This window comes from Typopeltis vanoorti, chromosome 22, assembly GCF_054136105.1.
Source record: "Typopeltis vanoorti isolate ZY-2024b chromosome 22, IOZ_Tvanoo_1.0, whole genome shotgun sequence".
NCBI classification, from domain to species: domain Eukaryota; kingdom Metazoa; phylum Arthropoda; class Arachnida; order Uropygi; family Thelyphonidae; genus Typopeltis; species Typopeltis vanoorti.
This window is the reverse complement of record NC_143570.1, coordinates 66,235,818-66,251,287: the sequence shown is the minus strand read 5'-3', so window position 1 is coordinate 66,251,287 and position 15,470 is coordinate 66,235,818. Positions and strand designations below refer to the sequence as shown.

General features: G+C 35.1%; 1 protein-coding gene across 1 annotated transcript in view; it reads right to left on the bottom strand.

The window, feature by feature from the left end:
- Positions 1–15,470, bottom strand: part of LOC150094469 (propionyl-CoA carboxylase alpha chain, mitochondrial-like) — a 559,741-nt gene that overhangs the window by 408,675 nt on the left and 135,596 nt on the right. The window contains exon 6 of the mRNA XM_090412316.1: positions 12,659–12,790. Coding sequence (XP_090268442.1) covers positions 12,659–12,790 — 132 coding nt within the window. The remainder of the gene's footprint in view (positions 1–12,658; positions 12,791–15,470) is intronic.

Below are 15,470 nucleotides of genomic sequence, written 5' to 3'. Positions count from 1 at the left end.
CCAGGTTGGTCACTTGTCTCTTAATCTACCACCTCCTGGTCCTCAAGAAATCCAGGTAACAACTCTGTGGACAGTAGTCAAGATGCAGTAGAATCATAACCTTATAAAGAGGGATAATAAATGTCCTATCTTTACTTGTTAGCATGGTTTTAAACATCGAAGTAATCCTTTGAACCATTTTACCAACTTGTGCAATATGTCCTCTGAACTTCAACTCTGTCCACCATTATCCCCAACTCCCTAGCCTCATCAAATTCCTGCAATCCAATACCATCAACATGATTCACTGTATGCTATCTTTTCAACCCCACGTGCATAACCTTAGATTTGCAACATTAAATTGAAAATCATTATCCTTTACACACAATGCCAATTTATTTAAATAATCTTTATCAACTATTGCTCTCCCCTGTTTTGCATCATCAGCAAACTGAATATCCTATCTTAAATCTTTCCCTATACCACTGATATACAAATGAAATAGTAGTGGCCCTAGTACAGATCCTGAGGAATGAATCCCCATTCTCCTAGATTCCACTCCAGCATATACTACTCGCCAGTGTCTGTCTGTCGTTCACCCACCCCAACTATCTATGATACTAGCTTCATATCCATTCCCATTTGCTCCAACTTTTGTAATAGTTTTCCATGAAGTATTCTGTCTATTAATAAGCATGACATAATCATGTCATATTTATTAATATGACATGATTATGTCATATTAATTGCCTAAGCTTGCTGTGTTAAATCTTAAACCATATAATATTAGTAAAAAGAGAAAATTTTAAGAGGTAAACATGTTGGAAGTTTTTTCACTTGGTTAGACTATAAAATATACATTTAGTTTAATCCTTTATCCAAGTGTAAGCAAATAAAGTTTGCACCTGAAGTATCTTCAGAACTGGGGCAACTCGTGGCAAAGGTGGACTGACTTCACATCACTTGCTTTAGTATCTCTTAATGCAAAGCACATCTCCTTGCGGACATGTATAATGCTATGCATTATAGGAAGGGAAACTATCCGGATTGGTTTCGACCTTTATTGAGGTCTCTTCAGTGGGAGCCAGACCCAGAGGTGATACCAAGTTGAAAAAATGCAGAAGTTATATTTCCATATACAAGTTGCCAAGAGGTGTCACACCTTAAAATTACTCTGGATTACAGAAAGATATTGGAAGTCTTTTCACATGGTTAGACTATAAATTATATATTTAGTTTAATCCTCTATCCAAGTGTAAGCAAACAAAGTTTGTGCCTGAAATATCTTCAGGACTGGGGAAACTCGTGGTAAAGGTGGACTGACTTCACATCACTTGCCTTAGTATCCTATAATGCAAAGCACATCTCCTTGTGGACATGTATAATGCTATGCATTATGTGAGGGGTCACTATCCAGACCGATTTCAACCTTTATTGAGGTCTCTTCAGTGGGAGCCGGAGTCAGACCCAGAGGTGATACCAAGGTTGAAAAAATGCAGAAGTAATATTTCCATAAACGAGTTGCCAAGAGGTGTCATGTGAACTTTATTATTAAATTACTCTGGATTAGAGAAAGATGTTGGAAGTTTTTTCAGGAGCTTTTTCATACTTCAGGCACAAACTTTGTTTGCTTACACTTGGATAAAAGATTACACTAAATATATTATTTATAGTCTAACCAAGTGAAAAAACTTCCAACATCTTTCTCTAATCCAGAGTAATTTAATAATAAAGTGCGAAACCTTTTGGCAACTCGTACATAGAAATATGACTTCTGCATTGCTTCAACCTTGGTATCATCTCCCACTGAAGAGACCTCAATAAAGGTTGAAACCGGTCTGGGTAATGATCTTTCACATAATACATAGCATTATACATGTCCACAAGGAGATGTGCTTTGCATTATGGGATACTAAAGCAAGTGATGTGAAGTCAATCCACCTTTGCCACGAGTTGCCCTAATCCTGAAGATACTTCAGGCGCAAACTTTCTTTGCTTACACTTGGATAAAGGATTAAACTAAATATACAATTTTTGAGGTAAACATGTAAATATTTAAAAATATTTAAGTGATTTTTAAATATTCAAATTTTTGTAAATTATACTTAAATTTCATATAAAACATTTACAGCTGTCAAAGTTAAAAATCTAGATAATGAAGATGCAACTTACATACTTTGTCTGTTATCTGCTGTCTATATCAAAAAAGAACATGATAAAGCAAGATGGCTCAAGCTTAGCTTTAACAAGTGAACATTTATCATCTATGACAACAGGCACTCTTTTTCTTTAAGAGTTTTGTAAGTGAACACCATCATATCATCCCCTTCTTCACTCTCAATATCATCCTCTTCTTGTCATTATGTATGTTGTTATGAACTCTATTTTTATAAAAATAATCATTTTATAAATAAGTATCAAAATTATTATATTTTTCAATTAATGTTGAATACGTTCTGTATTCATATGATATTTGCTGCAATTCAGTTTGCATATGCACACATGCTGGGTCTATGGCACTGTGTGCTAGTTTAAAAGTAGTGTGATGTTATGTTATTTGGTAGGAAATTCAGTTTTCCTGCCAAATAAAGTTTTCTACTTTTACTGTTTGCAGTGATGAGCTTATAATGGGAGAGGGCTGAAAATCTGTCACTGCAGCAAATAATGGGAGAGGGCTGAAAATCTGTCAAAATGATATTGCAAATTACTGAAGCAAAACTAGGCTGCTTATTTAGAGTATCATAATCATTTTGTAGAACATCTCCAGGATGGAGATAGTAGGCAGAAGTTATTGATGAACACATTCTTATATATGTTATATATTCTTATATATGTTAGATCATGTTTTGTTGTGGATTTCAAGAAAGAGTGTGAATATGAAATTCATCTGGAATTCTAAGCAACTGTTTTTTTGCCTCCCACATAGTAACCATTGCTTACACTGAAATTTTGGAGCCTGCCCACTTTGTTGCAAACATTTAATGCAAACAGATTAGTGGGACTTGTTATACAAACAGAAAGGAGCTAGTGTGTATGTTTATGTTTACAAATGCTTGTTTATGGAATGAGGATTTGCATTTGAAGGAAATCAATGCTGCTTGGTCTCTTAATCAGGAAGTGTCTGCAGAGGCAATGACAGTGTATTCCAAAGGTCAGGAGATTACATAACGTAAGTGTAAAATGGATGACTGAGGAGGTGAAGTATGCAATCTGGAACAAAAAAGTATTGTGGAGGTAGCACAAGATGAGTAGAGATAATCAGTTACATGAGGAGTACAAAGAGCAAACAAGGAAGGTGACTCACTTAGTAACAGCAGCAAAAGTGTAGTATGAGCATCATTTATCAAAGGAGGCTAAAAGAAATCCTAGGGAGATATGCGCCAGTAGAAGGAAGAATGATTATGGAAGGATGATGTTGGTTAGCGATAACGGGAGAATGATAAACACTGAGGAGGACATAGTAGAGGTGTTTAATGAACAGTTCATTAAAGTATTTCATCCTAGTGATTGTAACATAATGAAGAACTTGAAAGCAGTGATGATGGGGGAGGAACCAACAATGATGAGTGAGCATGAGGTATATGAAGAATTGAGTAAACTTAATGTCAACAAGGCCATGGGACTTGATGGTATGTCACTGCATGTCTTGAGGGAATGTTCCAGGGAGTTAACAATAGCTTTAACTTACATTTTTAACATGAGTCTTAGATTAACCCAGGTTCCAAAGAAGTGGAAAGATGGCAAAATTGTTCCGCTTCATAAAGGGGATGATAAGACTAAGGCTTCACATTATAGGCCAATCTGCTTGTCTGGAGTTGTGGTCAAAGTGTTGGAGAAGCTAGTGAGGAAAAGGATTCAGAACTAGGTTGACAGCAGTAGAATTCTCTTTAATGGACAGCATGGGTTTGCTAAAGGAAGATATGTTTAGCAATCTACTTACTTTTGAATAAGGGAGATGCATATACAGTAGGATATTTAGATTTTCTCATTTTTGGCATGTTCATATTATGTTCAATGCATAATGTTCAATGGACAAATTATGCGAGCAAATGACAGTCTTGAGAAGATGATGATGCTTGCTAAAGTTGACGGAAGCAGGAGAAGAGGAAGACCAAGAATTAGATGGGTGGATGGAGTTAAAGAAGCAATTGGAATGTGACTGGAAATTCTGAAAGATATAGCCAGGGACAGATCTGATGGAGAGTGTATGTTCATAGAGTTGAAAACGAATCGATGGAACATAACAACAACATTTAGATTTTGCAAAGGTTTTCGATAGATTTAGCGTATGATAAACTAGTAGTTAAACTGGAACAGATGGGGTTGGATAGTAGAATAGTGTGCTGGATTAGAGACTGGCTGTCCAATAGGTATCAACAGGTTGTATATGAGAGTGATATCCCTGAAGAGGAAAGTCACTAGTTGCATGTCCCAATGGTCTGTTTTAGTGCCACTGTTGTTTAATTAGTATGTAAATGACATTGGAATTGAGCAATCTTGCTTAAATGGTGATATACAGTTGTTTGCAGATAATACAAAGTTGAGAAAAGTTATGAGAGGTAGAGCATATGCTGTAGCTTTGCAAGAGGACCTAAATAAATTGAATGGGTGAGTGTGTGGTGATGTTAGCTTAATGTTACAAAGTGTAAGATTTTAAAATTTGGGAAACAAAGATGGGATGCAGGGTATAGGATTGGTGGGGATATTTTGTAGGAGGTGGAGTAGATGAAGGATTTGGTTGTGGTGGACAGAGACTTGAAAATTCATAGACACCTTGATAAAACTGAGGATGACACAGCGGATTATGAAAATGATGCAGAGAACACTGACATGTGCCACATATCAGGCCACATATGAATTAATGTGCACAGATTTGGTCACCAGGTTTTCAAAAGGATGATGAGATGTTGGAGAGGGTAAAAAGACAATTGACTAAGTTGGTTTCTGGAATATAGAATATCAGGACAGATTGAGAGAATGCAATTTACAGAGCCTAGTGGATAGAAGGAAGAGGGAAGACATGATCGAAACATATAAGTTGGTAAGGGGTAATTACCAGATTAGCATGGATGAGATTTTTCATAGAATATATGGAGACTGAGAATGAGAGGCCATCGCTGGAGGCTGTAAGGTGGGTGGGTGCAAGAGGGGGAGGTGAAGAATAGATTTTTTGCATAGAGAGTGGTGGATGATTGGAATGCACTGCTTGAGAGTGTGGTGAGTGCAGGGGCAATGAATGCATTTAAATCAGAGCAATATATAAGGTGTATACATGTTCCTTTTTTACTCCTTTGACCAAACCCTGTTCCTTGCTTGGTACAGCAAAATCTAAAAAAATGACATGTCTTATTAAGCTGTCAAAAACATGACAGCTTAATAAATCCAGGTGTTTACTATCTATGGCATAACTGCAATGTGCTATAGTTTGGTCAGATGGAAAAATCCACTGAACTACATATAGGGGAGCATGTGAAAGATATTCCATATAGCAGAACTAGAGCCAGCCCTCTATCTGATCACATTCTTAATTCTTCTACCCCAGACAACAAAGTTTCTATCACTCACCCAGTGAAATAAATCAAAAAACATTTTTAGATCCGATGATGAGCTTGAGAGAAGAATTATTGAATCAACAGAAAGTGTTCTCAACCCGATCCACTTAATACTAATCTAAGCTATATTCTCTCTGATGTTTACTCCTTTGGCCATCCAACTTTGGCATATGCAAGATCATACCTACATGCACATGCTCAATAATACTGTATGATACACACCTTCAAATATCAGCAATTCGTTTGTAACTTACTTTATAGCTGTTGTCATCTTGTAATGTAAATTTTGTATTTCTCTTTTCATGTTATGCACCTAATGAAGTCTTCTAGGAAGAAGAAGCTAGTTCTGCATTCAAAATAATAGTTTTTTCTATTTTGTGATCTCTTGGCTTTTAGTCACTTAAGTGTATATACACAGCCTAATAATTTGTAATTAAACCATAAGAATTGGAGGTGTGATGTAAATTCAGTTATAAAACAAGAAAGAATGCTTGTTTCTCCACTATTATTCTTCATCTATATGGATCATGTTATATTATGAAATTATATTAAACCCAATATCAAAATTGGAAATATTTAACTTGGGTCCTTACATTATGCAGATGATATAATACTCTTAAATTAAGTAAAGTACAGGTCTACAGGAATCTTTAAATAAACTGCATCACTGCTTTACCAAATTTGGTATAAAATCTGAAATAAAAAGATGAAACATGAAAATAATCATGAACCTGGAAACTAACTGTATTCTCAAAGGAGAACCCAAATTAAATTGCAAACAGACAACCAAATAAAGCTGGTCTGGTGTGGAATCAGCTGAAGACATAAGAATGAGAGAAAGAAATTAGTGAATAACACTAAACTAGCAAAAAAATAAATAAATAAATATACATATATATATATGTATATACAAACATATATATACACACACATTATATATATATATACCAGGGGGCTCCACCCCTGATGCCTACGGCACCCAATCTCCCATGTTCTGGACTGGTAGGCTGGTTCTCCTTGAATTCCGATGACTCGAATTTTGAAGACTTAACACTCAGGGTAGTCCCTGAGTTTCAAAACGTTTTAAATAACTTGACAAAAACGTTACATAAAAATGTTACAAAAAAACGTTACACATAAACGTTACAGCCTACATCCATTTCAAGCTGACGTTACATCCGTTTCCCATTTCAGCTTATCATTTTATAGTATAGAGTAGATATATATACAAACACACACACACACACACACACACACACACACACACACACACACCAGTTCAAAGACTGCGATGGTTTGGCCATGTGACCAGAATGGGAACAGAAAGACTACCATCTAAAGCCCTGAATACAATGATGGAAGGTAAAAGATCCAAAGGATGGCCCAGAATTAGATGGATACACAAAATAACAGATGACCTGAAAACCATATCACAACAAGCGACACCAAACTGGACAGAATTGTTCGGACTCTCCCAGGACAGACATAAGTGGAAAGAGTTCATTCGGCCTCATCATCATTATCCACATAGATGGTGGAAGAGAGAAGAAGATATATCAGTTTTCATTTTAAGATATATCGGTTCAAACCAATTTCAACTTCAGATCACAGTCATGTCAAGAATGAAAGAGTTCATCCCAGACTAGACCACAGAAATTAGAGTTCTGAGAAAAATTAGAAGAGTGAACAGATGACATTAAACACTGAATTATATTAAAAATGACGATATTAGAAATGAACTTGAAAATGTTAGCAACGAAGAATGTGTAACACCAGAGATAATGTGAGGCAATGTTCACTTAAACAGAATGAGAAGAAAATGCTACTAAAACAGGTATTTAGTTCCAGGATAAAATAAATAAATAAATAAATAAAAATCCAGAGGAAAATCAAGATCTACACTAGTTTATGCTGTTGAAATGCCTTGAGAGATTAAAATGTTATATATGACAATGGCTTAACAAATTATGTAAAACTGTCAAAAATGTACTTTCCCTCCCCACTGTTTAAAAGATATGTCCCAATAATTCAACAGAACCTATGTAACATGATCAGCAGTGCTGTATTATAGTTGGAGAAGATTTCATTCGCATGAGAACCATTCAAAGAAGTCAAATAATAACAAAATGCAAAACAATAAAATGCATTAATTTTATGAAAAATGTAATTTATTACATTGAATTTTCGAAAGTCAAAAAGATTTGTTTAGATTTTTTTTCTTAATTAAATAAAAAATATTCCATTTTGTCCAGTCTGCAGCTACCTTGTTCAAACAATCCTTGATTGCTTCCCATGTGCTAATGACATTCATTCCACCTAGTTTGTTATGCCATGGCATGGCTCCAAGTTGCCTCCTTAGTTTGTCATTTGTCATAATTGACAGTTTTGTAGTTCCACATGAACCCTTTCTTGAATGAAATTTCCACATGCTGAGCAACCTCCGAGGCCAAGACTGTATGGTCCCATTTCCTGATTGGAGGTAGAGTTGCTAATGTAGTTATAGATAGATCTTTTACTATTACCAGATCCAATATTTGCCCAGCTTGCACTCATTGTGTTAATCTGCCAATGCATGTTGTCCACATCTTCTGGATCTCCAGGTCAATAGCAGCAACCAATAATATATTCTATCCTATTGGCCTATATCTCATCACACTAGACAGCCTCAAATGAACCATTTTTCTTCAGATCTAACATCTTTAACTTCTATTTTTGTTGGTTAAAGTTCTTCAGCTAATAATACCCCCTCCTCCTGTCCTATTTCCTCTATCTTTTCTAAATATATAATATCCATTACATTGTATCCCTGTAAATACATCATACACTGTCAACCAGCTCTAGCTGATGCTAATAATTTTTTTCCAAGTCAACCTGACCAATGCCAAAAACTCCTCTCCTTTATTTCTGATACTTCGGGCATTTGTGTAGATGCATTTCAACATCCCCTTCGGCCACAGTTATCCTTACATAATGTCATTATTATTATTACTTGGCACCTCCAGGGAGTCCAAAGACTCATTGAGAGAGGGCATCTACTCTACAACTCTTCATCTCCACCAACCACAATTAACCACAACTACACCAACACCATCTACCGCCCACCATTACCACTAGTATTTTCTCAGATAGAAAAATAAGATACAAATTTTATGTAGGAAAAAGCTTGCTTCTAAGTATGTGCTATATATATGTGATATAATATAAAATTATGTTAGCATAATGAAAAGCAATTATAAATTGTTAGAGAAAATAATAATTTTTTTGATTGTGCAAGGCTGTTAATACTGTATAAATTGAACAAAGATTTACTAAAATTTGTAGTACTTGTCTGAGAAATGACTTGCATATAATATTGTGAACAAAGGTACGCCAACAGAAGGAGAGGTGGCCTCAAGCAGTCATGTGCTCACGGCACGTGGCGGAGCGTATTCAGAAGAAAATCGGAAACAAACAGTATGAAGCTAGACCCATATTTTCCATAATGTAAAAACACGAAACGTATGCTGTTATTACATTATGGAGGGAGGTCACTACCCAGACCGGTTTCAGCCTTTTTTGAGGCTTCATCAGTGAGTAGTTAGACCTAATACCAAAGTGTATAGCGAAAAGAACTTATGTACTCTGCGAACGAGTTTTCCAAACAGGTGCAACCATTAAAATACCTAAGAATAACGATCTGAACTTCTCCCACCTTTGCAACGAGTTGCCCAGTATTGTACTATGTACTAGGATCACTTGCATTGGCTAACGCTAGTGTCGCCGATACTTTATAGTTTACTATATTCGGCAAGAAACTCTCTGATTCCGATCTTTGAGTTTCTTATTCGGTTTTAAAACTATGTGGGATTTAATATCCCCTTAATTTAAGTAATGTTTTCATTGCCGAAATGAAGCTTATTAGCTCTTTATACTTAAGTAACTTAATGGTTGCACCTGCTTGGAAAACTCGTTCGCAGAGTATATAAGTTCTTTTCGCTATACACTTTAGTATTAGGTCTAGCTACTCACTGATGAAGCCTCAAAAAAGGCTGAAACCAGTCTGGGTAGTGACCTTCCTCCATAATGTAATAACAGCATACATTTCTTAGGAAATGTGTTTTTACATTATGGAAAATACCTAAGAATAGCGATCTGAACTTCCCCCACCTTTGCAACGAGTTGCCCGGTATTGTACTACGTACTAGGATCACTTGCATTGGCTAACGCTAGTGTCGCCGATACTTTATAGTTTACTATATTCGGCAAGAAACTCTCTGATTCCGATCTTTGAGTTTCTTATTTGGTTTTAAAATTATGTGGGATTTAATATCCCCTTAATTTAAGTAATGTTTTCATTGCCGAAATGAAGCTTATTAGCTCTTTATACTTAAGTAACAAAATTATCAGTTTAAGAGATTGGGACACAACAGCGGATACACTAACAACTCAGCCAACCAGGCGGGCCATTGGGATTCCAAACCTGGGAAACTGCAACCAGCTCTACACAATCACTGCTGCACTCATACTAATCTATCTCAGTGGTGGTTATTTCCATGCAGTCATTCCTGCACTCATACTAATCTATCTCAGTGGTGGTTATTTCCATGCAGTCATTCCTGCACTCATACTAATCTATCTCAGCAGTGGCTATTTCCATGCAGTCATTCCTGCCTTCACACTCATTTGTCCCAGGAGTGGCAAGATGTGCTTGACTGCTCCCCCCCCCCCAATATCTCTAGTTTCCCTGATTTTGCACTTCCAAACTCTCACACAACACTTCTTCCAAGCATCTAATACTGAAAGCATTTAAGTGCAGTCCATCAGGCATATAAAGGTTCTTATATCCATCAAATTTACTCCACACATCTATAAACTGCACACATTCCTTCTGCACAATCTTCTCATTGACAATTACCGAGGCATCAAACTCACAATCTTTACTTTCTTACTCCTGCCTCTTCTAACAACTCTTTCATATCCTCTCTCATTGCATATTTCTCACCTTTCAAACATTTGTACCTACTAAAACAATTAATTCGTTCACTTCTTTCTTCTGCAAACTCACAGCTTCACTGATATCCTTTATCTTCGTGCCTGGAAAAAAAGGCTTTAATCAGTTTCTCATTAAGTGCACCTCTTATCATCGAATCCCCATACAATACTACCTCTTTTCTCCCAGTTTCTTGCACTTTTATGGTTTTCTCATTCACTCTTTCTTTCTTTTTTCTTCCTGCTGTGCCACATGCCATTTGTTTCTTCAGTTGCTTGAACTCACATTTTGTCCCATGAAGAATCCACATTATATTTATGTATACTATGGAAATGTCTGTTGGAAAAAAAACAAAATACTTGTGATTAGTAGGCAACTAATCAGCTGAAAGATAGAAATTAACAGAAAAATAAAAGAATAAGTGATGAATTTTAAGTGTTTAGGAATTCAGATTAACATAAAGAATAAAAATGAAGAAAAAGTGCAGTTAACAATACGGAAAAATAAAAATCTAAATATTATAACAAAAATAAGTATATACAAAAGTATAATAAGACCAATTTTAACTTCCACATCAGAAATAACAGTTGAAACAGTTAAGCACTACTACAGAAATGAGAACTCTTAAAAAAACTGCAGAAAGAGCAAAATTTGATAAAATCAGATTTGATAAAAGCACATAAAAAATGTGTGCCTTAAACTAGTACATAAATGGATAGCAAACAGGAAGAGAGAAGGGCAAAAGCATGTTAACAGAATACAAAAATACTGCATAATTAGATAAATAGAAAAATGGAAACCAAGTATTGAAAGCCCATTGAAGCAGCAAAGGGATAGATGGACTGCAATGAGCATTGTCACAGAGGTCTAAGACCTAAGTCAGAAGAAGAAGGAAAGTATGTAAGTGACAATAAAACAACAAGCAGCTCTCATTTCCATGGATAGCGCTGCCAACCCCATATCTAGGAAAGATATAGGGATGGCAGAGGACCATGCATATCACAAACACAAAAAATAAATGAATTAAACAAGTGGTATTAGAATGAAATATTCAAAATCAATCTTGTGGAAAAATAAATTTTATAGAATAAATATATATAATAATTTATGAGTTATGTAAGTTAATAAATATATAATAATTTATGAGTTATGTCTGTTGTTATTATTCATCCATACATTGCCAGCACATCAACAGAATACTCAGAGATGAGCAATAATAATTAAATTCAGTTATTTTTGACATTTTGTCAACTTTCAATAAGAACCATAGCTTTACACACTTTTCACTTTTTGTTCTTATGAAGGTATATTTCTCAAGGTAGGACCTGGTTTTCCCTTTCAGTCATTTCTGACTGTAGGTGACTTTGTAGGCATTGCCCACAAGGAATTCCTGATAAGATTTTTACAGGGTAGTTCACCACCATCCCCCCCCCCCCAATTTTATCTGGGCATATGGCTGGGATGTATTCACGACTGTAATCCACATGTGTTTACAGGGCCAGTTCGGCTGTTTTAGGGGACGAAAAACCTGAGTTTCTAGGTGAGAAAAAACCCTACCTCCGTATCAGACTGGCTAATTTACCTTTAGTCGAAAGAAACCAGATAAAGGTTCCTCACCTCACTGACAGGAATCGAACCTACGTCTTTCCGACCAAAGGGCTTTGTCTATACTGACTGAGCTACAGAGGCTCCAAGATAGGAGGATAGAATTTATCTTATTTAACAGTTTGTTCGCATGATTTATAATTTCTAAATATTTAGATACAAAGGGGGATCTGGAAAGTTCTGATAAACACCTAGAACAAAAATGTTTTTTCATATAAAAAATTTTACATAATTTTTTTCTTATATAAAAATTGAAATATTTCACATAAAAAATTTCAGAAAATAACTGTTAGGATATATAAAAAGATAAAATTAATTAATTTTTGTTCTAGGTGTTTATCAGAATTTTCCAGACCGTCCCCCCTCATATATGGTATGCAGGCCTCTATTTATACTCCTATCTCAGGCTCTGCAATTGTTAAATGCCTGTTCACAGACATTTAAACTCAAGATCAAAACCTCAACTCAGAAGGCTAGAAGTTCACTTGGTCAAGGTTAGACTCACACCACATAACCTACTGTATAATGGATTGAAATAATATTAAATACTTACCTTTACAACACCGTCAAATCCAGGTATGCAGTTCACTTTTGCTTGGTTAGCAATTTTCTTGCTTTCAATTTTATCACCCATTGACTGAATGGCCTTTGAGTTGGGACCAATGAAAGTTATCCCTTCCTGGCCCTAAAGAATTTAATTTTGCAAAATTTTAAACCACAATGACTTTCATCAAAAATATAAAGCAAATTAAATAAAAATTATTTAAAAATGTCTATAAATAGCATTAAAGCAGCTAGAATTGCAACAACAAAAGCAAAACTGGCTTGAAATTCAATAATATTGAACTTTACTTCTCATTGAAAGTGTATGCTTTTTATTATTGGTATTATTACACCAGACCATAGAGGTCAAATTCATGTATTTTATAGCACCTTTTCTGGGTTATAAAGTTCACATTTAGAAATATTCATACAAGTTAGTAAATGCATTGGTGATGCTTTCTCGATGTTACAGATGGGGAAGACTTTTATGCCATTGCTAAACTTGATGGGCAAATTTAGAGGAGTGGCACATGATCATGGTAGTGGCACACAATTAAACTTGGAATTGATGATAGCTCTTGGTTTGTATGCTGAAAACCAGCAGTGAGTCATGTCCTGAAGAATCATTCTTTTTACATTTTCTTTTTGAGTAGTTTTAAAAAAATTAAATTCTGTGATATCACTAGATGTTGCAGCCATTTTCGCTAACTACATCTGCAGTTTCATTTCCCTTTAATCCCGAATGGGATGGAATCAATTGAAAAATTATTTCAGAATGTAGTTTACTTATGTTTTTTGGTATGTCTCTAAGTATTTCTTAATAGCTTAAAGGGCTGCTAGTTTGCTCATGTTTTTGCAAATGTAGTTTGCTTATGTTTTTTGATATGTCTCTAAGTATTTCTTGGTGGCTAGTGTAGCAGTTCTTAATAGCTTAAAGGGCTGCTAAGAAATCTGTGAAATATATAAATTCCTTGAGTTTTGTTGATCCAGCTGCAGTGCTGTATTAATGACTATTAATTCTGCATAGTATGAGTTGCATCATATACTGTTGGTTGTTTTTAGTTCTATGTTTTAAGAGCCACAGATGAGTAGGCCACTCCCAGAATTGCCATTTTGGATTTTTGGAGCCATCACTGTAGATCTTTATTGAATCAAATCCATATTTCATTATTTTTAAGAGAGCTAATGATCTCAAGATTTCAGGGTATTCTAGGCTTCTTTTCTAGTGTTTCCCTATTTCAAAATTAATAACTATATATTTTTCCTGTCTTAATTTGGAGTAAATGCTGAGTAGTTGGTTATTTTATTTGCAAATTTTAGGGAATTTTATTTTCTATGATTTTATGCAATGGCGATTTATTTTTTTTTATTCTGTTTGTTGGTTGCCACTTTTTAAAAAGTTTACGTGCAAGGTTGGCTCTTTTTTCTACCAATTAGTAAGATTTTCTTGTCACCTAATTTTCAAAGGAAGGTTAAATTCGAATTCTGCTATTTTTCCAGGAGTTGTATTCGTTAGTCCACATATGGTTCTATAACTGCATTTTTCTGAATTTTTTAGAAGCTTGTCCAAAGTGGTCTGACATGTTTGCATCCAGATGGTTGAAGCATATTCCATTATGGATCCGATAATACAGGTGTATGTGACTTAAGGTTTTAGCATCAGCTCCCCCCATTCTCTACCAAAGATACTTTTCATGATATTTAGTCTTCAATTTGCTCTGACTTTTATGTTTGGGTTTTGACAGTATGTAGATAAATTTTAAAGGCTTTGTTTAAATGACCTTCTGCTGTTTCTAAATTGTTATGAGCTGAGAATAAGATCAAATCATCAGCAAACATAGCTATCTTTGTTTCTTTATTTATATTTTTGTCTAAGTCGTTTAAGTAGATGGAAAAAAGAAGTGGACTCGAAGTACTGCCTTGAGGGAGTCCCTATCTTATTTTCACTTTCTTGGAAAAAGTATTATTTATTCTAACTCAAATTGTCCTATTTCTTAGAATGTCATAAATCCAGTTTAGTACCATTCCTTCTATTTCAATATGACAGAGCTTGGAAAAGAGTTTCTGCCTCCACACCTTGTCAAAGGGATTGCTAAAATCTATAAAAGCTGCAATGGTGGATTTGGTAGGTTTGATCTGGAAGTTATCTTGATTTGATTGGGTTAAGTAGAAAACTTGATCAGTTGTTAAGTAATTTCTTCTAAAGGAAGCCTGAAAATGTGGCAGCGTAACATTTTTGTCTAGATAATAATTCAAACATTGGAGTATCATTTTTTTCCCATCAATTTGCCAGGAATTGAAGTCAATGAAATTGGGTGATAACTTCCTGGTTGATCTTGGGGTTTGTTAGGCTTTAAAATTGTTATGATTGTGGCTGTTTTCCAGTCTTTTTGAGCTTTTCCTTGTTTTAGACTATTGTTGTATAAGTGAAGTATCCAATCTAGGGCTAGGTGAGGAAGATGCTTGATCATAATTCCTTGTATGTTATCCAGTCCATATGATTTATTTATATCTACTCTCTCCAAGGCATCTCTCAATTCAGAGATTGTAAATGGATCCCAAAATAATTTTTTTTTTATATTTTGGAGAATTTGGAGCATTTTTCTGCTGTCAAGTCTGTTTTGATACATGATGGTCTTTGCTAGTATTCATCTCTAGTTTGCTTATATTTTGAAAATGAAAGGTCAATGTATCTGCGATCTATCTGCCTCCAATTTTGATATTTCCATCTGGATCTTTTAGCATGTTAGTCTCACTTGCCTTTCGTAAGCCTCTTTGTAAATTAGCAATCAATTTCCAAAGTTTAGTATCGGAAGTGTTTG